Genomic DNA, 25,285 nt, shown 5'->3' with positions numbered 1-25,285 from the left:
ATTATTATTTATTTTTTACGCTAACTGCGAAGTGCAACAAACTAAATGCAATAAAACTAAAATATAAAACCAAACCACTGACTCGCTGAAAAAAACACCTGACAGTCACAATGAATGAAAATGTTTATTTCGAATATGAAGGGAAAAAATTAAATTAAAATAACAGTAACAATAATAACAATGACAATAAAAACAACACACAAGCAATGAACACCATATTTATTTTTATAACTTTATATTTACACACATGCAGATTTATTTTTTTTAACCGACCCTCCATTACTTGCTGAAAATCACCACTATTCACTCTTTTTGTACTCGGGCCAAAGCGATGAATGTATTTAATTTGGCGCTGTCTGGTGTGTTGGTGTTGTTAAGTTTGATCCAGCCATAGTGATAATTGTCTGCTATTGAGATGTTTTGTTTTCTAGGCGGTCCTTGAATGCACCTCGTGCACTGACAAAAGTGAGACATGTTTCTGCTTCTCTCCTGATGTAGTGGAGCTATTAGCCGGTGTAGTCTGCTTTGCCATTACAATTGACCTGTATTTCCTAACAATTATTGTTGTGTGTAAATGCCAAAAGTTTAATTTAATGACTTAATACTGTTTGTGAAGTTCTAGCATGCATGTTAGTTTGTCTAAGTGTAATGTGGTGTCACTTTGCATTATGCTAGTATGCTAGCTAGCTAATACTCTTAATGAGCCTCATGTGAAGGTGATTTATTCATGTTGAATAATTGAACTGCTTAATAGAGTTCTTTATGTAACATTGGTCCATGTATAGATGCTAGAAGCATGGTGTTGTTACTTTATGATCCTCTCCGTTTTAAGTGCTTTAGGAATTAGCCTGTAATGGAGTTAATCATTTGATGGCTGTTTGAACTGCAGTTTCAAGATGTATTGCTTATCAAGGATTTTTTTTTTACTCCACTCATGGTAAAATGGTATTGATAAGAGCCTGTTTTGTTTTCTGTGAAAGTTAGCAAAAGTTGTGAAAGTTGCTAAGTCTCACCCCACGCCCTTCTCCCATCGACATTCCCTCAGTTTATCACATGACATTTTAGCCAACAGCACAACAGAGTGAAGGGCAACCATGGATGCTGAAGGTTTATCTGTACTGCGTCCAAGCAAAGAGTTCACTGTCTCGTCTCCATGACGACCAGTTAATATCCTCTTTTGCTGTCTCCAGCACAGTTCACATTCTTTTCACTCTTGACTTGTATCATTTACATATAATGTTTTCCATTATGAATCATTGCTTTCCTCTGTACAGGTATACTGTGTGAACTGTGCTGCAAACAGAAGCTTTAGCCGGTCAGGGTGCTAAGTCCGCGGGCTCATACCTCTTTTGTTCCATTGTGCTTCCTGCACGGCGGCTAAAATATCAGGAATGCTGACAGCCACAGTTTGGGGTATCGCACATACACGCTCACAAACACATGTTCATACACACGCACCCACACACGAGTGTTGAATCGCTGTTATTTATAATGTGGATTAAAGTCTCAGCCTCATGCGGTGTTATGAGTGCGTTGCCGTGAAACATGTTGCAAATCAAACAAGTAAATCTTAATTTATGAGAAGGCACTTTCACACTAACTCTCTTTAATCCGGTTTTAATGCAACGCTCATTCTTTGGTTATGTGTGAACACAGTAATCCTGGTTCTAGGGAGCCATAGACAGCCCAGAACTAGGAACTTTTGGAGGACTGTTGTGTGTTTAGACTGTAGGAACTACGGTCTAATTTTTAGGTATTTTATCAGTTTAACACACAGTTTTATCAAGTCCAAGAACCTTTGGGTTGTGGTCTGCTGAAAAACGGATTCAAGAATGAAGTGTTCCTGGAAATGGTGCTTTAAGCTCACAAATGACTGTGATTTACAATTTGAAACCTCAATCAATCATTGACTCCTTTAATACATTTATTATAGCCTCCAGGGCACTTAATAGAAATGAAAATAGTTTCTAATCCAGGGAATTTTAGCCAATCAGAAAGCTGAATAAGCAGTTATTAAATAAAAATAGTAAACTATTGTAAAATAAAACCAAACGTAAAGCTGCTCACCATTGAAGTCGTTTAGTTGAAACCAATGTTGAAATTTTGCTTTTGTGTCAATTATTTGTGCCAAAACAAGACATATCATATTAGTACCAACTTTAGATCCATGAAGTACCAGTACAAAGACCAAAAAGTACCTGCACAGTAAATTCTGTCGAGTAAATTTGACTCTATTTAGAGTGGGACCAAATAGGCTGTGTTTTAGAGTAATATTTACACTTGAAAGAGAGCAAAATAAAGAATTGAAAAAATAAAAGTCACTCAAGGGTTGAGAAACAAACTCACGACCTTCAGTTTGGGAGTAGGGCCCGACAGACATGGATTTTTTTTAGGCCAATATATGGCAGGGGGGGAAAAAGATTACCGATTAATTGGTCGATTAATTCTAAAAATGAATAAATAACTTTTTTGGGGAGCTTACAACAAATATATGAATTAAAGATGACATTTGATTGTTTTACAATATTTAATTCTTCAGTATTTCATCTTAAAACAGAAAAATTTAAGTACAAAAACATGAAAAAAAACCATTAAACTAGTGTTGTTCCCATACCGTTTTTTTGGCCCCCGATACAGTATCCGATATCCAGTTTTGCAGTATCGGCATACACTGATACCTAGGTTTTGTCACACATCAGTGAATGTCGTGTACAAGCAAGACACAAGATGCTGCATCCAAAGTCCTATATTAAAAAATGGCATTGGCATGTTACTTGTTAGTACTCACCAATACCACTGTTTTAATGCAGAATCGGGGCCTCTCCTGATACCGTTATCGGCATTGCAACAACTCTAGTACAAACTTACCTGTCTCTCGTCAGCCCACTCCAGTAAAACAGTCCTCAGGCCAGGCCATGTAACAGTGACTCTGGTAGATTACAGAGGACTTTAGGATTGAATGAAGTCACAGCTCTACTTAGTGGACAAACAGTGTAAGGACACCATTCTGCTCCACTCAAACACCATTCAGCATGTACTGTTTTGTGCAAAAATAAAAACTTAAATTTGTTGATTATGTTGAAAAGTGCAATAATCGGCCGATTATAATTGGTCATGCCCTAATTGGGAGACAGCCGATTTACTCACTCAGCCTTGCAGCTCATGCTGTGTGTTAGCATATCACTCATGTCAGCAGGAATCTTCATAACTTCCTCTTGGAGATAGCTCAGGTGGCAGTGTGGCAGTTTTCCAAGCTGAAGGTCGTGAGTTTGTTCCTTAACCCTTGAGTGACTTTTATTTTATTTGTCAATTCTTTATTATACCCTCTTCCAAGTGTAAATATTACTCTAAAACTGAGCCTATTTGGTCACACTCTAAAGTCAAACTGACTCTACAGAATTTACTGTGTGCAATTGGGACTGTAGACCTAAGAGCAAATGTTAGATAAAGCCTGTCAATGCTCATTATAAACTCCGTTAATATGTTTGGTATGGCTCACAGAGGACTTTATATCCAATTAGAAAGCTTAAAAATCAATGTCAGCTGACTTTTACAATAAATAATTCAGGATTATGTGCACTTCATTGTCAGAGCTCCACCTCTTTTAGGTGCACATTTTCCTGACGTGACATTTCTGTTGGCTCCTGATTGGCTTCACCAGAAACAAAAACCCAAAACCAGTCCAAACTTGGTAGAACAAACCAATTTTGGTTGTTTGGGGCCTCCTTAGAAATGGACCAAGGGAAGGTGAAAATGATGATGATGATGGTGGTGGGTGTTTAGGAGGTACTAGATTAAGTTACTCTAGGCTCGGCGGAAAAGACCTGCAGAGTCATGAGCCCAGAGAGGAGAGTTTGGTGTTGCCTTTCAGCGCAATGGGAGATTCCAGTTTGGCACTGCTGAGTGTCATCTTACAAGAAAGAGAGGGAGGGAGAGAAAGAGAGGGGGAGAGGAGGATTACATGTGGGATACAGTCAACTTTGAGATTTATTCCTCTTGTAGGACCCCCAAAACGTCTCCATGGACATGTTTTCCAGCTGAAGTGACTTCTCCTGAGACACCATGGAGGACCTGGTCCTGGAGCCTCGGTCGGAGCGCATCGCCCGCTACAAGGCGGAGAGGAGGCGAGAGCTGGCCCAGCGTTTTGGACACACTGAGGAGTTTTTAGACCCCCGACCGGCCAGTGATGGCGGGGAGGCTCAAGACCCCAGTTACCAAAACATCAACGGCAAGACGCACAGTGATCTGAATGGATCGGACGTGTCCGTGGGATCCACCTGCCTGACAGGGTGAGTCGTGAGACTCGTGACTTTTGAAAAAAGCCTGTGGTGTGTGGTGACTGCTTTGATATTCTACACTTTTAATATGGTAAACATGCTTTGCCAATGTAGAACCACAAAAGAGCCAATTTCACTTAGTAACATGCAATTTGGTATCTATCGAGCTCTCCATCATCAAGCCATCAATCCAAAACACAATAAAACGTAATAAAGACAAAGTAAATAAATAACCTGATTTTATAACGTGACACATATGCTCGACAAATGAGCAATGTTACATTTTTTGCTATTGCTTTTGCGTGGAGCATGTTGGCGAAGTTTGATAACTGCTATAAACAGCAAACTTTAAACGCCATTCATAGAGAATTTTGAAACTTCAGCCCCCTAAGCTAATTTGACTTAGGCATGTCTATCAAGAGGAGACCCTAAAAAAAGACACAGAAGGTCTGTTATTTTGAGTCATTGTAGCTATTTCAAGTGACTTGTCCAAGAAATTGTGTCCAATTGGTACCAAATTCAAACTATGTATACTAGACAGATGAGAAATGTTAAATAAATAAAAAAGTGAGTTTTTGTTATTGCTTCTGGTTGGTCAACTTCAACGGCAGAATTTTGAAAATCCATCCCCCAAAGCTAGTTTCACTTAGCAACATGAAATTTGGTGAAAATGTCTATCAAGTGTAGACACTCCAACAAGTCTCAGGAAGTCATACCTACAAAGACACAGGAGGTCTGCCATTTTGTTTTGTACAGTAGCAGCAATCAGCAAAGACATTTGGTCCTATTGCTACCAAATTTGAACCAGGTATACCAGATAGTTGGAGTGCAAGTTTCAAAATGCAAAACGCTTAGTAACATGACTCCACATGGCCAAATGCATTACGTGAGTTTTAGATTATGGGTATATTACTTTACACACATTTATTGCTATTTGCTTCTTAACTCATTCACTCGCAGCCATTTTCACTGAAGGAACCCCCTTCGCTCCCGGCCGTTTTACTTGATTTTGACTGATTTTGCAAGGCCCACAGAATATTGTGTTCTATTGCTATAAAAACATGGAACCTACCAAAAGAAAGATTAGTCTCTTCTTTCATCAGGAAAAAAAGCATATTTGTATCTTTTTCCGTTTTGCAGCAATTAGCATTAGAATGTAGCTAAGTTTCATCATTATTTACAAATCTGTTTAAAACAGTGGGAAAAGAGCTTGTTGCAACATGGCCCTGGTTGATCTCTTATACCACTGCTGCCACCTGCTGGCCGTTTTTTGTAATAACTACCATTGCTTTAAAGTTCTCATATTATTCAACTTTTCAACATACTAAAATAGTTCTCAAATGTGTAAAAGAAAATGTCTTTGACATGCATTCGTCAAAATTGACTTTGGATCTAATATTTCTGCTGTCCCTAAATCACCCGAAACGCTCTGCTCAAAACAGCCTGTTTTAGGGGTGTGCCACTTTTATGTAAATAGCTGCACCAGGTCACGCCTAGACCATACCCTTCTCTCTCGAAGGGGCAGTGATTTGGTTCATGGTAGCCATGTGCTAATGTTGTGAATGGAAAGGACTGGTCATGGAAGCAGAAGAAAAGAAAAATACAGACATGTCTTTTACACATTTGACAACTATTTTAATATGTGGAAAAGTGGCATAACATTTTACCATAAGAAAAAGTAGCATAACGTTACTACAGAGACTATGTTGTAGCGTTAGTTTGTGATTGTTTAGGCAATGGTTATTTTGCCGTAACCGGCAAATCTCCCGCGAACGTTATTTTGCCGTAAATGCTTGTAGACATTTACAAGTTGTTATGAATAACACAAATGTGCACATTTAGGTCACTGCGCGGTCGCAACGTGCAAGCCGTCTCGCCGAGACCACTTAGCGGCCGGTTAGCGTCACAAAGTCATGTCAACTAGGTGGCGAGTGGCAAATCACGGCAAATTAACCACCGCAGAATGTATCTTGACAAAACAATATGCAACCGCTTCATATTATCCAACTACCATCAGCTTTATCATATCTGACCTCTTGTAACCAAACAACCTCCACACGACAAATATAGCTACCACTTTAGGCGCTAAAAATACACCAGTAATATGGTTGAAGGTGCACATCTCTAAATCAAAAATGTTAAACTTACATCTTTCTCGTTTGTAGTCGTGTCATACTGTTGGGACCGATCCATTATGTTTAAACGTGTTGCAAATCCATATTCACTAACAAAACAGTCCTTTGAGAAATTATGTGGGTACACCTCCTTCAAAAATAAAATGAATCCACTGTCTACTCAAAGACTTGGAATGAAGGAAACAACCACTTTTCCCTTTCCACGGAGCATTTGCAAGCAGGGGGAGGAAAAGAAAGGCACAGCCAGCTTCTCGAATTTCAGTGGGCGTGACAAACCTTTACCAGAGGAGGTGCCACTAACCCGAGGGGGCCGGGTCGAGTGCACTTTTGACGTCACTAAGTCACGGAAGTTTAATCTTCCCGTTTACAGCACACATTTTAGAAAGGAGGAGGAAGCTAAAGAAGTCGCGGACTGACTTTTTTCATGCCTGGTTGGATTGTAGACAGGCCGGGGATGCATATTATTGATAGAAAACACCACTAAAGTGCATTTTCATACTATGGGACCTTTATGCCACCTCTTCAGGTCAGAGGCTGCATTAAAGCCTTCTGTATACTCTAGTATAACCCTCCCCCCATAAAAACGTATAAATACGTTTTTTGAACCATGGCAATATTTAAAATAGAATGTTTTATACGTTTTTGGGAGCAATCGAGTTAAAAGAACTCAGAGGTGTGACTTCCTTAAACCAGAACCCAGAAATCTTATTTGTTTTCCATGAACATACATAGAGGACTGTGGAACACCTGAGTAGTTTTTTACTTTATTTGCTTGCACCTTAACTCCTTCTCCACGCTATAGGCATGATTCCCAGGTTACAACGGGAGGGGAGGAGCACCCGGTGCAGCAGCAGCAGCAGCTCTGCACACGGGTATCGGTTGGCCAGCTGAGGACAGCTCTTCTGCAACAGGCGGGAAATGGAGCGGAGGCGGACAAAGTGTAAGCACCATGACGGTAGTTTTACTTCATATGACATTTATTAACAGTGTCAAAATAATTGACCCGCTGTAAATCAAGACACAAATTCTGCAAAACTACTCACTCCATGCCTGACATAATGTAGAGCAATATTTAGAAAAGTGTATTTCTGTGTTGTGTGTGTATGTGTTCTATGTTTTTTTATGGAGTGTTATTCCTGTTATATAATATTAATAATATCAATAATGTAGGCCTTTGTATGGTTTGTGCTTACCATTCGTCTCCTGTGCCATACACAGTAAAAAAAAGAAAAGAAAAAGATTTTACCTCATCAATCTGTAAATCATCTGCTTTAAAATTGAGAGCTGCCTTAAACTGAAGTGTACTGCCTTCTTGTTACGAGACTAATTTTATACCCTTCATCCGTTTTTTATGTTAGGTGTGCTGAAGATGGGCCACAAGCCGCTTCCTCTTTAGAGCCTACGGCAAAGTCGGTGTCAGATGGGGCCCGCCGTCGCACCCGGCGTTACTTTCCCGGCGGGCCAGGTGGCGCACGCAAAAACAGCGAGCGCTTCAGGACTCAGCCCATCACGGCCAATGAGATGGAAGAGAGCGGCGGGTAGGTGCAGCGCAGGGAAAGACGGTCAAGTTATTCACCCAGCGTCATTTAGCCTGGCATTGTGGTCTCTTGTAGGCTGCTGGAGGCTGAGGAAGAGGAGACATGTGAAGGTAAACAGCATTTACCGGTAATGGTCATCAAGCCAAAAAACAATTATATTAAGATCGCGCACCATGAACGAGCCTGACACTGATGCTGCAGTTACGCTTTGGACCAGAGGTGGCAGTCGCGAGTAAAAAAAAAAAAAAAAGACAAACTGCACAAAAGATCCTTTGAACCACTGTTTCTCAGTCCTCAAGTACCCCTATCCAGCTTGTTTTCCATGTTTACCCATTCAACGCAGCTGAAGATCGTTAGCAGGCTTCCTGCAGAACTTGCTGATTAGCTGATCGATTGAAACACGTGTTGCTTGTAGGAGACACGGAAAACAGGCTGGATAGGAGTACTCGAGGACCAGGGTTGAGAACCACTGCTTTATGCCCCGTGCACACAAAAGCCAGTTTCAATGTATCCTCACAAGTTTCTTATCGCTTAGGCCGTTCGTCCACACGATGGCGCGGTTTTGTAGCTTGAAACCGATCACTTTTGAACCCGGGCTCCAGAGTGGAAAGATTTCAAAACGCGCCCCGTACGCGTCAGTCTGGACACCATATGCGGGATACTCCTCCAGTGATGACGTAATGGTCGCAGCTCGATGACGACGCGTCGCAGATTGATGACGTATGCGCCAATTCTCACGTGACTGCGCGCGAACCGTCAGTCTGTCAACAACAATGGCGGCTAGCCGTGTTGTAGTCTTTTGCGCAGCCTCCTTGCCTTATGCTTTTGCAGCAAAATAATTTGCTTCTTTATTCCCACGTTCAACAAGCGGTGTTGTACTTGAATCACCCGCCATTTTTACTTCTCCTGTGTTCATCTTTTTCATGTTGTTTTGATACATGCATAGCCATGTTTGTTCTGTAGATTGCAATAAAGTTAGAAAAAAAAGTGTTCGTCTTCTTTGCTAATTTTTCTTCTACGCTTTCCGTTAACTCCATGTGGCTGCGCTACAGCGCCACTCCAGACTTGGCATATACATTACAGCCATTAAAATTCGTCAGCGTCTTCTTTTGGACACATGCAAGTCTTGAAATACATCTGTGTATGCGAGATTTGTTTGAGGAACGAAGCCGCCGTTGCTTCCGTCTGGATGGGGCTTTAAACAATTTGGCTGGGTGAATTATTGTAAATTCAATAAAAATATTAATAAAATACAACATTTTATAGACTTTGTTTGTATCTATTTTATGAACAATTTAACTTAAATTTAATCATACAATTAAAAAATGAGAGTATATTATAATATAATTATTTATGTTTTATTTTTGATTATGATTTATTTTCAAAAATTAGTTAATTCAAACTAATTTATTCATTAAAAAAAAACGTTATCATTAATGTATCCAAATTAAGTAATTAGTTTATTGACTTATTGTAAATACAATAAAAATATCCAGAAAACACAAACTCTTTATATTCATTTAGCAATGTTTGTATTTATTAAATAATTTGTTCATTGTAATCAAATCAATAATGATGAATCAAATCAATATGATAAAATTACAAAGTAAGGATTTTTTTTGTTGTTTAAATCTACCTATATGATCTATTTTATTATTAAAATTCTTATTTTTTAAATCTGAATATTTTACTTATTTTATATTCTATAGAGGCGCACACTCTACTATGAAGGGAAAATAAAAGCTGATTGGTGCAGTCACAGTAGAACAGTCAGGGCTCTTCGGACTCATCTGAGCATTGGTGGAGCATGCATGATGTTGAAAAAGCTTTAATATTACCTTTTTAAACGGCACAATGCATATATGAATAATGAATAAATGAATAATATTTTATTTTTTTTAAAAATGTGCATGTGTTTGACTTTACCAATTTTAGAAAAGATAAATAAAATAATAGCTAATAACAAAATAATTACATTTTTTATGTTACCTTGTACTTAAATTTGAATTAATTAACCACTTGTTAAAACTACATTTAAAAAGTATATGTAAAACATTTTATTTTAATTTTATTTAGATTTTTATTATTTACAATAAATTAATTGACCAACTAGTTAGTGAGCTGCATAAAAATGAACATTTTAATTAACCAACTTTATGAAGAAAAATTGTTAAATGAATGTAACAAATATGTCAGGACTCTGCAAAGCGTAAATGCTGGGTGGCTAGAATAAAGAACTTATTGTGCTTTATGTGAGCCATACTTTGGCCACACCTGCTTAGCTGCTCACTGAGCTGAAGTCCCATGAGATATGATGTCTTGGGTGACATCACAAAAGTTTAGTTTGACTTTTGAGGTGCATTTTTTTGCCGCTTTTTTGCTAGATGAAAAAGACAGCTCTATACCACTTGTGAGATTTTGTCAAATAAATGTGGTTATATTTTTAGGCCCTTGTTTTATATGCTTGGTGATGACAGATCTATGAGACACAACATTGTTTGCACTTTGCAGCCTTGAAAAGAAAACAAACCACAACGACCAGCTTTATGTTTCACACGAGAGCCAACATGAAGGCATTCAATGAGTGTTTACTGAATTAATTGGATATATACAAGCTGAATCTGAGCTTTAACTGCTGTTTTCCTTGTCTTGCAGCTGACATGAAAACAGACGAAAGAGCCCAGATGAGCGTGGCGGCCAAGATGTCTTTATTTAAAGTAAGTCACTTTTGTCTCTGAAAGCGGACACTCATTGCTATTCATAAACTTCCCACCGCTCTGTGGACAGCGCATTCATTTGTGTGCTGTCATAGCCTTATTAATAGAGGGCGCTTGCTTCCGTGGCCTTTCATTCGAAATCCTCTATAAACTCAGCTCACCAGAACAGCAGCTGTCCAATAATCTCACCGATTACAATCATAAAATTGTGCCTATCATGACTAGACCCACAAAAAAGTCTCAAGAAGCCATACTTGACTTGGCACATTAAGGCAGCCATTTGGATTTGAAAGTCACATTTTAGGGTTATTTTCGAGAGAATTTGAGTTTGGCAGCATTCCCCAGAGTTTGTGAAAGTTTGACCAGTTTCACTATAGACTACACTAAACTTCATCGCCATGTCTATCATGAATAGAACCACAAAAAAAAAATGTCCCAAGAATCCATGCCCAAAACCGACACAGTAAGGCAGCCATTTTAATTTCAAACTCACATTTTAGGTTATGAAAATCTGGCAACACCCTCTGCAATTTTTAGGAAAATTAAACCCCCAAAGCCAGTTTAATTTAGCAACATAACTTGAACCACAATTTAGCTACTTAAAATTTGGTGACACGCCTAACATGAGTAGACCCACAAATAAGTCTCAAGCAGCCAGGCCCAAAAAGAAACAGAAGGTCCCCCATCTTGTTTTGAAGCAGCCATTTTAGAGTCATTCTGGCTATTTCCAAGATTCCTTCAAAGACAATCTCGTCTTTGAGGTTTTGTCTGATTTCTACCAAATTTGATTGAGGTGTATTACATGGGTGACATTAAATGCAGAGAAATTTGAGTTATTTGTCATTGCAACAGCAAAGTTTGATGATTTGTGGTAATGAACTAGTAAAAAAGTCCCCAAATCCAGTTCATGTTAGCAAATAAATATTTTTTGGTAGACAACACACAAAATGGATTCCTAAAGCTAAAGGAAGATACAGGAAATCAGCTATTTAATTTGAAACAGACATTTTAGGATACTTTTGAAGAAAATACAAGTTTGGCAGCAACCATACATAAAATGTTTTGACAATAGAGCCCTCAAAGCCAGTTTAATTTAGTTACATAGAACTTTGTCAACATGTCCATTATGAGTAGGACCACAGAAAAGTCTCATGAAGACAGGCCTGTAAGTCCTACTCACTCCTATTTCGAGGCACCACTGCGGATGTAAGAACTCAGCTGGGGTTTGCTAATGTTATGTTGCGATGTATGGCGAGTAGAAGTCTGCTAACAGTTGTCACTCCAGCTGCTCATCTCAACGTCCAGACGTGCGCTTATGACGCTGCAGACGGCGATGGTGTTGAAGGATGTGATGTGGCCCAACAGGTGTTGTCTTTAATTCCACCGCTTGGTCTGATGCAAAAGCGGCGTCCGGCACCTCGTTTCGCGCTCAGCTGTAGCCACCAAGGTGAAAATGCGCCACACGTTGCGTTGCCATTGACGACCACGGTGGCCAGGTTATTATTAGTGGAGGCAGGCCGGGGGAGTAACCCAACACGGCCCCACTCGGGTTACTATGCCGTGATGTTCGTTGCCTTGCCGCCAGCTGCTTCCTCCGACCCGCCAACCCTTTCAAATAGAACACCCATTTTTTTTTTGCTCGCCTTGGTGACTTTTTAGAAGCTGCTGATTGAACCCATCCTTATGAATCATGCAGTCGATATGTTTCAACGCAGGAGCTGGAGAAGACTGCCGCTCCCGAGGCGTCTGCGTTCCTCAAGCCTCGCTCGGGAAGCATCTGCCACGAGCGCAGGCAGCGGCGGGGCAACGACCATCGCTTCCTCACACAGCCAATCACCTGCGAGGAGATGGTGGCTGTCAGGTGAGCTGTTTATAAGCACAGGGCCACACTGAAAAGGAAAAAAAATACAGGTACATCAAATATATAGGATAAACATTAAGACTTTCTTTCATTTTCTTATTCATTATATATTGCGATTTATTTCTTGTTTTTTTCCCATAATACAGCTCCTTTTCTCAAAAAACATGATTTTTTAATTACTTTTTTTTTTAAAGAAACTTTTTTTTCTTTTTCTTTCCTGAGAGAGCTCAGTATTATTCATTTGGTAATCTTACCGATTCGACATGTCATCATCATTGCTCTCTCTTTTTTTCTCTTTTTTTAATGTGTGTGAATATGTGCATGTGCGGGTGTGTGTGTTCATAGGTGCGTGCGTGTGTGCTCATTAATTCACCTAAAACCTATTAAAAATCCTATACCGTTCACCTAAACCGAACACTAATAATACCAAAGTTGTCAGGAGACCCAAGGAAGGATCAAAGAAAAGTGAAATCCAGCACCGACCAGACATCACCTACTACCCGCCGGGTTACCAACCAGAATCTTTCACCAACCCCAGAAACATCTAAATTCCAACCAATTAGGGAGACCTCAAGAGACCAAAGGAAAGGCAAGGAAGGAAGGATAGATGACGCAGAGTGAGATCCACAGACATCACCCTCCACCGATTCAACAACCAGAGGAAGAAGCAGATTGTGTTTGAATTTCGATAGATGCTGGTGTGGTGGATCTGGCATGCATGAAAACCTCCACCAAAGAGGGGAGCCGTCGACCCCGGCCAGGACAGCGCAAGCACAACCCCCCAGTGCCCCCCAAGGCCGCGGCAGCGCCAAGGCACAACCCCCGGGGGGCCACCGGCCGGAGAGCGGAGCCAGGAGCGCCCCCCACCCCAACACGGCCCGTGTCCCAAGCCCAACGCAGCAGAATGGCCCACGGCAGGCCCACCAGGCACCCCACCGGCCCACAGCCCCCGCTCCCCCCGCCCCCCACGACCCCCAGGCCCCCCACCACACCCCAGCACTACCCAGCCACCCGTACCACCCCTCCACTTTTTCTTAATGTTACAACTTTTTTTTAAATGTCTGTGAATCTCTCAACATTCTAATTATTTCTTTAAAAATTTTTGGGGGTTAGATTATGTTTTTTAGAAGTGACTTTTTTTTCTCTGCAGGTTCCTTTTCAGAAAAATTAAATCTCGAATCCCCAACTTTTCGTCGCAAGGCTGCAAATATTTCCTGAAAAAATGAAAAGTTATTTTTTGTTTTTGTTCAAACATACATTTTCCCCCATTTATAATTTTTTTTCTCATAGTATTGAATGTGTTTTCAACCACTATTACAACAAAAAATAGTTACAGTACAACTTGTTTGTTTAAAAAATATATATTTTTTGAAACATTACATTTTTTCTTTTAAGATTACAATGATTTATTTATCTAATTAATATATATGTTTAACAATTTTCTTTCTCCAAGATTGCACTGATGACACATGAACGTGATCTTAATGAACAAAAAATATCTGATTACGAACTATGTTATGCTTTCATCATAAGACTTCATTCTTCAAGACTTGTGTTGTATTCTTGGGCTTCAGTTCCCCACCGGTCGCACCAGAGGAGGCGCACCCTCCCCAGGGCGAGCCAGCAGAAGCAGACGACGAAGGCTGCAAGCTTAGCGTGAGCGAGAAGCTGGCTCTTTTTAACAAACTGTCCTTGCCTGAGGTTGACGGGGCACCGGAAAGGCGGCGACAGAAGGGCTCTCGATACCGTACGCAGCCCATCACAGTAGAAGAAGTCAGCCTGGTAAGTATTTAATGAGTCTCATTTTATTTTCGATGAAAGAAACTTTATTCTAAAATGTCCCTAAAAATTTCAATTTCCAATTATGTAAGTATTATCATCCGACTTAGTTACTTCTAAAATCAAGTCATCAATAAATTAGCTATTTTCAAGGTAACTGTGGCAACACAGGTCCTAAATCAAGGTACCATTGTATAATAAGTTTCTATGAATGATAACAGTGGTTTGTTTGTGTTCAGCTGCAGAAAGGCCCCGTGCAGCTCCCTGCCTTGTCGCTGTCCTCTCACCTATGCGACAGACAGCAGGCCTCGTCCGTCAACCTAAAGCCCAGCGAGCTACGCCTCTCCCGCTCCAAACCCGACATCAGCCCCTCGCCCGCCGATCAGTCCATGCAGCGCTGCGACTCGGAGCCGGGGCTCAGAGGCATCCTGAAGAGAAGCCGCTCAGAGCGCGGTAAGATTTCCGAGGCGGAGCCCAACGGCGCCGTTTCGCACGGAGACATGGCGCCTGTGCTTATGGAGAGGCGGGAGACGGCGCGGGAGGGTGGCGGCTCACGGGCGGCCGCCCCATGGAGGCAGAGGGCGCGGGGCAGGCGGGAAACCATCGCCTGCACGCCCATGCTTGCGCTGTCGAAACACACTGGCAGGTGGGCATCTCAGAAATAAAAATCTTGTAGAAAAGTTAAATTAAAACTTATACAGTGTGTCCATAAAGTCTGTTTACAATTTAACACATTTATGACTGTATAGTTTTATCTATAGAAAGCCTAATAATGTATCATATGTTGTATATTCTGTGTAATCTTTTCCAAAAGGCCCACTAATGAAGTCGCTGATAAAGCAGAATGCATTCTGGGCACTCCGGTGAATGGCGATGCTCAAGCGCACCACATGATCAATGGTAGTGCTACTACGGTAAGAAGCACACGTGTTTCACCAACTCCAAAATATGTCCAATCAAAAAGTAGCAGTTAGCTGATGTGGCAATTAAGACATGCAGTTGTGCTTGGAAGTTTACAAACATATGAGTGCACCGTATGGTGAGAAAAAGACTTAATGTCCCTAAAATACAAAATACAATGGCAATTGTTTTCATATATTCAATGGTTGAAGTTGACACGAGTAAAGATGTGCTTGTGAATTTTGGTGACAATTCATAGCATGTTTGTGTCATCAGGCCACGTTTAGATTTTGTACATTTATTGTTTAGGTAAGGAAAGATGACGCAAGATGGTGGATTATATAACCATCACTCCCAGCCATTTTCACTGAAGCAATCCCCTTCACTCCCGGCTGTTTTACTGGATTTTGACTGATTTTGCAAGGCCCACAGAATATTGTGTTCTATTGCTATAAAAACATGGAACCGATCAAAAGAAAGATTAGAGTCTCTTCTTTCAAAAAGTATATTTCTATCTGTTTCCGTTTTGCAGCCATTAGCATTAGAATATAGCCAAGTTTCATCATTATAATTTTTTTTCATCATTACTCACATATCTATTTAGTAATTGAGGGTTTTTCAACATGGCCCTGGCTGATCCCTTTTGCTCTGCTGCCACCTGCTGGCTGTTTTTTATCATTTCTTCAACCGTTCGCTGCAGTTGAGAGGCTGCATCAAAGCTTTCTGTATGCTCTAGCATAAAAAAACATTAAAAGACATATACATATGTCTTTGGGATACTTAAAAAAATAAAATAGAATGAATTTCTATGTTTTTTGGAGCAAATAAGTTAAAGACTATTTTCGTCAAAATGAATTCCTCCGTTCACCCATGTTGCCGAGGTTTGCACAGAAGAAGGAGGAGCACTGTATACATTGAATTGAAGCAAAACCATTTTGGGGGCTAGGGCAGATGAATGGCTTTTCCATTCATCTCATGTGGGAAAGATGATTTGAGATGGATTTTGAATCATGAGCATGGTCATAGAACCACCACTGTACAGTTGACGCTTTGGCTCAAGCATAAAAACGGCAAATAGATGAGTACAGGTAACCTTGCCAGCAAGATGAATTCTATTTGTGAGTTCACAAACTCCAGCGAATACATCTTGTACCGCTACCGCTGATACGTTTGCAGCCGACCTTTTTTAGGTCGAACTAATCAGGCGTTGTTTAGGCAGGACGAAACCAATAAGCGCCGATGGCGTGGAGAAACAAACTTAACAGACGAATGGATGCTGCAATTAACTCATTTGCTCCCCAAAACGTATAAATACGTTCTATTTTAAATGTTTTAAGTGTCACAAAGACGTTTTTATACGTTTTTTTTTTTAAATCACAATTATCAATCTGGCTGGCGAGGTTAGAGGACAGTTTCCAAAAAAGTGAGTAAGCTAATTTGAATGCTGCTGGCAGTTACGTCAGGGTTCCCTTCCCTATATTTTTGTAGTGCGTCTCTCTTGCCAAATGCCTTGAAAACAATGTCAGAATCTTCCTTGACCATTTTTACATGAACTGGATGTGTGTTCTGTGTTCATTTATTATTTAGGGAGAAAATTCTCACGCAGATGGAGTGAAGCCTCAGCGTTGGGTGAGTGTTAATGAAGAATTGAATACATCCATAGGCATTTTAGTGTTTTCATTATCCCATGTCTTTTTTTTTTCCATTGACAGGGGCCTGTCTACGCCTCTGTCTATTCCAGCAGTACACCTCAGTATGTCATGTGCTTCAACGAGGTAGTGGCTGCGTATTTATTTACATTCTTTACCACTGCAATTTTGAATTACATTGTTAAATATCAACAGCAAAAATAGTTTAGCTCTAGTGTTAATTAAAAATGTATTCCTAAATGGTGTATTAATATTATTTTATGTCACTGTAACATAAAGCACAGTTTGAGCATTAACACAAATAGGAAATAGGAATAGGAAAAACTGTACTTAAATAATGATTGATAATGAATGAAAATATTATGATATTATCAGAATCACTTTAAAACATATTTTATTTATGCATTTGAACTTTTTTAACTTTTTTTATATTTTTACCTCACATAAGAATGAGCGGCCCCATCTGTCCCTTTGAAAACTCTAATGTGGCATTTGTGCTCTATAGTTTGTTTTAAATTTGTCCTTAAATTCCAGACCAATAAGTCCTTTGAGGCGCAAGAGGTGGCGTCTCCAATGAACAACCAGAGTCCCCCACAGTGGACACAGAAGGTAAAACTAAAAAAATTGTATGTGATATTTGGGCTTGTTCCCATCCTAACAAATATTGATTTTGCCTGTGCAGGTTGAAGAAGATAAACAAGAGCAGCCTCAGCTGATCAAGGCAGAAGATACGACAAGTGAGTTAGAATTCAAACTTTCCCTGAATCTCATTTTCTGTACTGAATCTGATCTTCATTTTTTAATTCTCTGTTAGATGTTGAACGTCTAATATTAGACAACAGTGACAACTGTCTTAGTCACAGTCAGTCTACAGAGGCTCTTCCGACATGCTCATTTGGAGGTGAGAACAGATGCCCATAAGACATTTGTAGATTTTCTTCTTGGGTCATACTAATTGCCATTTTGTGGAGTTTTCCCCCCCATAACCAAATCTGCAACAAATTTAGCAAGTATGTTGAATCAAAAATACACCTTTGTTAGGAGTGTCAGATGTGACCATATCTTCAAAAATTCAACCTTGAAGCCAGTGTTACTGAGCTACATGACATTTAGTAGCCATGATTATCACGAGCAGATGCAGAAAATGTCTGAAGAATCCATGTCAGAAAATGCACACAAAGTCTACCATTTTGTTTTGAATTTCAAGCTCATTTTTGGCCAGTTTCAGTGGCACTTCGTTTAGAGGTTTTGTCCCCTGGCTAAGGAATTTCAACCTCATAGACCTGACAATGAAGATGCTAAATTGTAAAGATTTTGTGTGGGAGTAGCATGGCGATGAATTTTGATGATGGGCCGTACCACTATTAATAAAGTACACTAAATTGTGTATTATTGCTAATTTTATGTTAATTCTGTGATAGTGATTCCCTTTTTCTTCAATTCACCATTGTTGTTAACGATGTTCCGTTTCCAGAAATTCTGGCTTCCGATTGGCTAAAATCTCAAATGTTGCTAAACACCAGGGGTGATTTTGCCAACTGTTGCTTTGACATTATCTAGGTAGGTTAATGTTTCTTATTCTCATCCAATAGTGCTGAAAAATCAGTGATACCATGTTCCGCCTACTTACCATAGTGAAAAATTTGTATAATTGTTTCAAATGTAGTCGGGATGAACACCAAAGGATTCTGTAAACACTACAAGTTGGGATGGCCAAAATGAGCTAAAAATGCTTCAAATCAAAATGGACGATTGTTCCTTAAATATTCTTATGTGTCTGGGACTTCTGTCTGTGTATAGTAAACATTTAGTGCTTTGTCCTCAGGAGATAAACAGGAAGAGGTGACACCTGAGAATGGTTTACACACCGGCCCGCCCTGTGGCGCCCCCTCAGAGGCGGGACAAGACCTGGACCTTTTCTGCCAGACCAACACCCCCAGGTGAGGAAGTGTGGGTTTGGGACTAAGCGCCAATGCAAATAGCAACTATTTTAAGCAAATCTGTAGTTTTGTTTAAATAAAGGTCTGGCACCAAAGCACTTTTGTCCTAATGAAGCTCCTCAACTTTCTTCAACATAGTTCCTTGGCACTATGGTGTCACAAGATGGTGGCAAAATGCAAAAGTTAAAGCTCCTTAAATACCACAATACAGGATTTTTGCTGGCTCAAATTGAGACAGAGGTGATATCATCCTGACTATGATGGGTGACTATCAATACCAGGTATCGTATCGGTGCCAATACCAGTCTTATTTTAAGGTATCGTACTCACAGCGATGACCGATACCATTATCGGCCGCCCTCCTGCTGCCGTTTTACGATCAGAAACAAGAAATGAGAATTATATGAATACAAAGTTGCCATTAACTTCATGCAATTTTAAGGAAAAATAATATATTGGGATATGTAAGTCTTTCTTTAAAATCATTTGTCATTTATGGGTAGGGAATTTTATTAAGTAGTGGTATTGTTATTTGGTATCAGTAGCGGTACTCAAGAGTTGCATATCGATCGGGGAAAAAAGTGGTATCGAACATCCCTAATCCTGACCATGCGCCATGACGTGCATTATTCTGTAAATTCAACTGACTCGCTTTCATTTTTTACAGACAACATATAATAATTCCTTGTTTCAATAGTATGAATAATAGTTGCAATAAGAATATGACTTTTATCATGTTAAAGCAATTCATTCATTATCAGTCACTCAGGCTGGAAGTGGCTCGCAAATAAGATGGATGTGGCCGCCTCTGAATTTTGTACACAGGAAAAACCTTGCAATATGAAAGAATACTTTTATTGCTTTGGCACTAAGTAGGCATTTTTCAGCAAATAACAGTGAGAGATAAATTTGTGTGGGAGCTGACTGCTTGCTGTTTGTGTATTGGCAGGTTGACGTCAGCAGTGGCAGAGCACCGGCGTTCCGTGCGTCCGTCCCGGCGTACCCAAGGATCCCGAAACCCACTCCGGGCGCTGGCGGCCCGCGAGGACGTCAGACAGGATTTCATGGGACTGAGCACTGGCGCCGAGGAGAGGATCCAGACCGAGAAAAGTGAGCACTTTCTGGATTCTCTTCTTCACCTTCCTGAGTCTCGAGTTTGTTGTCTCACTTCACGTTTGTGTCCACCTGTAGATTCGAAGAACTCCTCCAAGGCAAATTCTGTCAGCTCTTCCCCGGATCCTCGGGAGTGTCAACCACCCTTCACAAACCCCATGCTGCTTTTTATTAAAGGTCAGCACACATCCTCCGTGTCTGCGTCTGCATTACACTATTCGAACTGACGGCTGTCTGTGCGCCGACAGGAAGGCAGCACGTCCAGGTCCGCCTGGCCCCGCCCTCGGCCAGCTCCCTGAACAGTGGAGACTGCTACCTGCTGGTCACCGCAGAGGATTGCATCCTGTGGAGCGGTCAGTCGGCCAACGACAAAGAGAAAACCAAGGTAAAGCCAATGCCTTGTCTAATAGTGAGTGATATACACACAATTAAGAAACTTTATGTGGGAGTGTCAATTACAATTAGATAAACCTTAATACTACATGAGTTCAGAACATTCAGAGAGAGATTCTCTCATACCAATCCAAATAGCAATCCATATTATCTATAATATTTGATGTTTGTATTTCAGGCCTCAGAGTTGGCATCTTTCATTCAAAGTCGCAAAGACCTGGGCTGTAACGCTGCCTGTGTGGTTCACCTGGAAGAGGGGCTCAACTGCGACAGCAGCCTGGCCGCAAACTTCTGGAACATTCTGGGAGGAAGGACACCTTACAGAGGCTAGTTAGTTAGTTACTTGACTGTAAAATTATTGCTACAAGTCCAGATAAAGTTGCATATTTAGAAATTTATTTTTGTATTTGTTCATTTAATTAACAAAAACATTATTTAGCTGTAAGTTGTTGGCTTGTTGGTTAATTGGTTTATTTATTAGTTTTAGGGATGTTCGATACCACTTTTTCTAGACCGATACCGATTTGAGTCCTCAATTCTTCAGTATGCACCCAAACCGATACCAACTGCTGATACCATTAGTGCTTAGTTCTTTTAGTGACAAAAACGTTTAATGACGTATACTAAAATAAAAAATGAATGACGCCAAAAACGTTAATTGACGTTTACTACTTTTTTTCTCAATGGACATTGCAACTTGTTGCGCAGCGCTTCCTGCTCGATGGACTTGTGAAATCAAAAACAGCCACTAACTATGGCTAGCAGATGGCAGCATTGTATCTCTTTTCAATGGGCTCCCGGGTATCAAATTACATGAAAACATGGCGGATCTTAGGAAATAGAATGTTTTCAAGGATGACGGGAATGTTCAAAGCCTTTGTCACATTAAATCTAATTCACAGAGCGTCACAAAATAAAAAAATATGAGTGTCAAAGTCACTGTTATCTTCTCAATTTTCACTCAATGTCTCTAAAATGACTTATTTTCAAATGGTGTTTACTAAAGAATGGAATAAGGTAGAAACATACTCTCTTTTTTTAATGAAAGAATGGAACGCGGTCTTTCATGTGGTACCCACCATGTTTATGTAGTCACAGCACATAATATTCTGTTTGCTTTGAAAGATGAGTTCAAATGCTCGAAATCTGCTCGCACTGTCGTTTTTTAGATAACGTGTGGCAGTAAAAAAGTTAATATGATACATAAAATATCCACTTTTTTGGTTTAAAATAATGTATTTTAAAATAATTTATTTTAAACCGAAAAGGAACAAGTTTTTCTGTTAAAAAACAAACAAAAATTAGGCTAAACCATTTTTTAATATTTAAAAATAGAGGTGAAGCCATGGGTGCTGAACTGCAAGTAACATTTGTAACATCTGACAGGGTCCTCAGTGAAACAGGAAGTCGCCTGACTTTTGCATGTACCGCTACCTCCAAACAGGAGCTGGTACAGCAGAGGAGGACGAGCTGTACGAGCGTGGTGTTGCGGAATCCAACTGTGTTTACAAGATGCTGGACAACAGACTGGTGCCCCACGAACAAGCATGGGCCTCCATGCCCACAATCTCTATGCTGGACTCCAATGAGGTCTGATTGGTCCTTGTTTAGTCCTGATTTTCCCTTTTTTTTCTTTTTCTTTTTTTTTTTACAGTGCAAAGTAAAAGTAACTCAATACTTACTTATGTAAGTCAAGTTCTCAAAGGGCCATTTACACCAGCTACCATCTAAAAAAAGACTTAGCTATCGAAGTAAACAAATATGCTTTTTTTCCCCTCCTCCAATAAAAAGGAATTTGTAGACGTGTGAAAGGTTCTGATATTTAACATTGCTGTTGTGTGTGCATGTACATCCAGTCACTAGTGTTTGACTTTGGCGGCGAGGTGTACCTGTGGCTGGGAAAGAACGTGCCAGCCGACCGTCAGAAGGTGGCGCTCCAGCTGAGTCGGCAGGTGTGGCTTGGGGCCTACGACTACAGAAACTGCCGGGTCAACCCGATGGATCCCACTCAAAACGCCGCCGACACGCAGCTGTGAGACAGAGCGCGCCACCTGCTGTTGGACACACGTAGGTTAGGTTATGGGTTACCAAGTTGGTTTTGTTGATTTTTAATTTTTTCCAGGATGGGTGAGGGGCGTCCCAACTGGGCTCTCTTTGGCGTCATCTGGGAAAACAGCGAGACGGCTCTGTTCAAAGACAAGTTCTTGGATTGGACGGAAAGAAGAGGAGACCAGGAGGAAGTGATCCAGGAGACTCAGGTTTGTGCAGTTATGGTGCATTAGATTTCTATAGAACAGGGGAAGTCAACCCTCCAAATTTGTTTTGACAATAATATGTTCTATGCAGCCCCACTAGTCTAAATACGGTATTCTGGTTAATAATTGCGTTAGAGATAAGCAGCAAAATCCAGCAGTTTTTATCAGAAGGCGGCCATTTTGCCACTTGCTGTTGACTTAAAAATGACATCACAGTTGCTCAGGTGTCAGGTAACAGCCAATCGCAGCTCAGCTTCAGAAAACAGGTGAGCTGAGATTGGTCTTTGCCTGAGCCCTGAGCAACTATGATGTCATCTTCAGTCGACGAGCAAGTGGCAAAATGGACGCCCCCTGAGATGGATAAAATGGCTAGATTTTGCTGCATAACTCGTAATCGACAAATGTAACATTTATCAGAATCTCATGCGCTACAGCTAGGCAGCAACGCATTTTAACAGCAGTTGTAGTTTTGCGTCATTATGGAGGCGCTATATCAACAGCAGTACACCGGAAAGACCTGAGGCAACAACTGAAGAAGAAACAGCTTTCTTTTTTTCTTTTTTCTTTTTAAAACTTTAATGTACCGAAGAAGAAACCGATCATGGAGCAACCGTTGCACACGCCCATTTCCTGGTTGTGAGGCAGAGGTGGCGCACTCCAGCCATCGGCAGTCATAAAAACACAGTATATACAATAAACATAATAGTGTTTTACAACAACTCTGAACTATATTTACAATTTAATATGTACTAGTGGATGATTTTTTAATGATTGTAGTTAAAAAATGGCAACAAATAATGGCAACTTTGTATTTATATAATTTCTCATTTCTAGTCCCTGATCGTAAAATGGCTGCAGGAGGCCGGCTCATAATGGTATATAGGATCTTTGTGCAGTTTGTCACTTTTTTACTCGCAACTGCCACCTCTGGCCCAAAGCGTAACTGCAGCATATGTGTCAAGCTCATTCATGGTGCACGTGCGAGTATATGCATGATCTTAAAAGTCACAATAAAAATAAAAAACAGACAGCCACAGTTGACAAACAAAACATGACTTCAAATGAGGTAAGAAAAACTCACCCAGTCACCCATCATAGTCAGGATGATGCCAACTCTGCCTCATTTTGAGCCAGGAAAAACCCTGGTCATGTTTAGACTAGTGAGGTCACATATAACATATTATTGTCAAGAAATGTTTAAGGTTAACTTCCCCATCATTCATATACAGTATATGGTATTAATATAGAGCATTAGGATTGTATAAAATACAGTCTTTAAGGTAGTGTATATGGTACATTAGAGGTGTATACAATGCTAATTTTGTAAGTATGTTACATGAGAGGTGATATACTCTATACGGTATTAGAATTGTATAGAAAATTGTCATGCATTAGAGTTAGATATATACTGTGGAATGTATGGAATGTTAATTATACAAATATGTTACATTAGAGTTGTGCACTTTTAAACAGTCAAGTTGTATAGGACATAAGATTTGATGTAATTATGGTACATTAGAGCCGTGTACAACTTAAAATTTGCTGTAAATGCAGTGCATTTGAATTGTATAGAACGATTATTGTGGAGATATTTTAGGCATTTTATTTTAACGCGCAAGGCTAGCATTTACCCGAGAGACAGGCAGCAGTCATCCTTGTCTCATGCCAATCATGCCACAGCGGTTGCTAATGCCCTTGACTAACTGGGCCCGAATTGAGCATTAATTCTTTCTCTAATGCTATGTCTCTCTAAATATGCTACATTGAAGTTGTATACAACATTAAATATGTACAAATGCTACATTACCATGCGAATAGAACATTACATTTTAAATTTGGAGTTGTACACAATGTTAGTTTTGCGGCGTTAAAGTTGTATAGAACATTTTAGAGGTGTTTAGGTCGTGAAATGTAATATGGTACGTCGGATTTATAGCACATTAAATATGTTGTAAATCTGGTACATTAATGTTATATATAATATTAAATATGATGTAGATATGGGACATTATCAGAGTTGTACAGAATGCCAAATACAATGTAATGTGCTACATGATTATTAACTACAATATCAGAGTTGTGTAGATACTTGCCATGATGTTAATATGGTACAGGTTAGTTATATAAAACATTTATAAATCAATCAATCTAATATTAACCTTTGTTTGTTATTGTTTTCCACCACAGTCCCTCTCAGTGACGCCACCATGTGACGTCCTGAGGCCCTGCGACGCCAAGGATCTGGTGTCGGGCCAAGTGACAGCAGACGGAGCGTCCCATAGCACGTTGGCCGGTGTGGACATCCAGAGGGGTTCCGGCTTGGGCACGCCGGGACTGAGGACTGCGGGAGTGGACACGTGGCACGTCCACGAGTTTGACGACTGCGAGGTCCCCCTGGAGAGCGTAGGACAACTTCACGAGGGAGACTCGTACGTGGTCCGCTGGACGTACAACATCGGGGACGATGGCCAAGACAGCGCCGTTTTTTTCCTGTGGCGAGGACGTCATTCCACCGTGAGCGGACGGGACACTGCTGCTTTTCTCTCCATTGGGATCAACAACAATCAAGAATCACAGGTAACACAGCCACCTCATTTGGTTTCATTCCAACATTTGCTGCTACTGCTCTCGTAGATTTTTTTTTCTCCAACATGACGTGCTAGCATGTGTTTTTATTGCTGTTGTCGCCATTTGTTTTTGCTTTTTGTTGTTATCCCAAACCACATAA

The 25,285-nt window shown here is 40.3% G+C and overlaps 1 protein-coding gene and 1 long non-coding RNA gene across 5 annotated transcripts in view; one reads left to right on the top strand and one right to left on the bottom strand.

Annotated features, from left to right (window-relative positions):
• The window catches only part of svilc (supervillin c), a 33,545-nt gene that overhangs the window by 396 nt on the left and 7,864 nt on the right, over nt 1-25,285 (top strand). For 2 of the 4 annotated variants that reach the window (XM_077557672.1, XM_077557669.1), the window contains exons 2-24: nt 4,003-4,289; nt 7,215-7,352; nt 7,771-7,950; nt 8,026-8,060; nt 10,606-10,667; nt 12,383-12,528; nt 14,103-14,310; nt 14,547-14,953; nt 15,122-15,221; nt 16,795-16,836; nt 16,920-16,982; nt 17,391-17,465; nt 17,539-17,593; nt 17,671-17,757; nt 18,682-18,796; nt 19,746-19,906; nt 19,988-20,086; nt 20,158-20,294; nt 20,481-20,628; nt 21,747-21,892; nt 22,159-22,334; nt 22,425-22,560; nt 24,745-25,134. In XM_077557672.1, the coding sequence (XP_077413798.1) occupies nt 4,063-4,289; nt 7,215-7,352; nt 7,771-7,950; nt 8,026-8,060; nt 10,606-10,667; nt 12,383-12,528; nt 14,103-14,310; nt 14,547-14,953; nt 15,122-15,221; nt 16,795-16,836; nt 16,920-16,982; nt 17,391-17,465; nt 17,539-17,593; nt 17,671-17,757; nt 18,682-18,796; nt 19,746-19,906; nt 19,988-20,086; nt 20,158-20,294; nt 20,481-20,628; nt 21,747-21,892; nt 22,159-22,334; nt 22,425-22,560; nt 24,745-25,134 (3,333 nt within the window). In that variant the 5' untranslated portion in view covers nt 4,003-4,062. Of the gene's footprint in view, nt 1-451; nt 466-1,274; nt 1,414-4,002; nt 4,290-7,214; nt 7,353-7,770; nt 7,951-8,025; nt 8,061-10,605; nt 10,668-12,382; nt 12,529-14,102; nt 14,311-14,546; nt 14,954-15,121; nt 15,222-16,794; nt 16,837-16,919; nt 16,983-17,390; nt 17,466-17,538; nt 17,594-17,670; nt 17,758-18,681; nt 18,797-19,745; nt 19,907-19,987; nt 20,087-20,157; nt 20,295-20,480; nt 20,629-21,746; nt 21,893-22,158; nt 22,335-22,424; nt 22,561-24,744; nt 25,135-25,285 lie in introns of those variants that run through there. The other 2 variants (XM_077557671.1, XM_077557670.1) reach the window with 2 other exon arrangements.
• LOC144043735 (uncharacterized) lies at nt 7,354-8,851 on the bottom strand. Its single transcript, XR_013291152.1, has 2 exons — nt 8,468-8,851; nt 7,354-8,036 (listed from the first exon to the last, which is right to left on the bottom strand). It is a non-coding gene; the product is annotated as an uncharacterized LOC144043735 (long non-coding RNA).

This window comes from Vanacampus margaritifer, chromosome 2 (assembly GCF_051991255.1).
Source record: "Vanacampus margaritifer isolate UIUO_Vmar chromosome 2, RoL_Vmar_1.0, whole genome shotgun sequence".
Lineage (NCBI taxonomy): Eukaryota > Metazoa > Chordata > Actinopteri > Syngnathiformes > Syngnathidae > Vanacampus > Vanacampus margaritifer.
The sequence above is the reverse complement of the archived record's forward strand: the minus strand, read 5'-3'. Positions and strand labels throughout refer to the sequence as shown.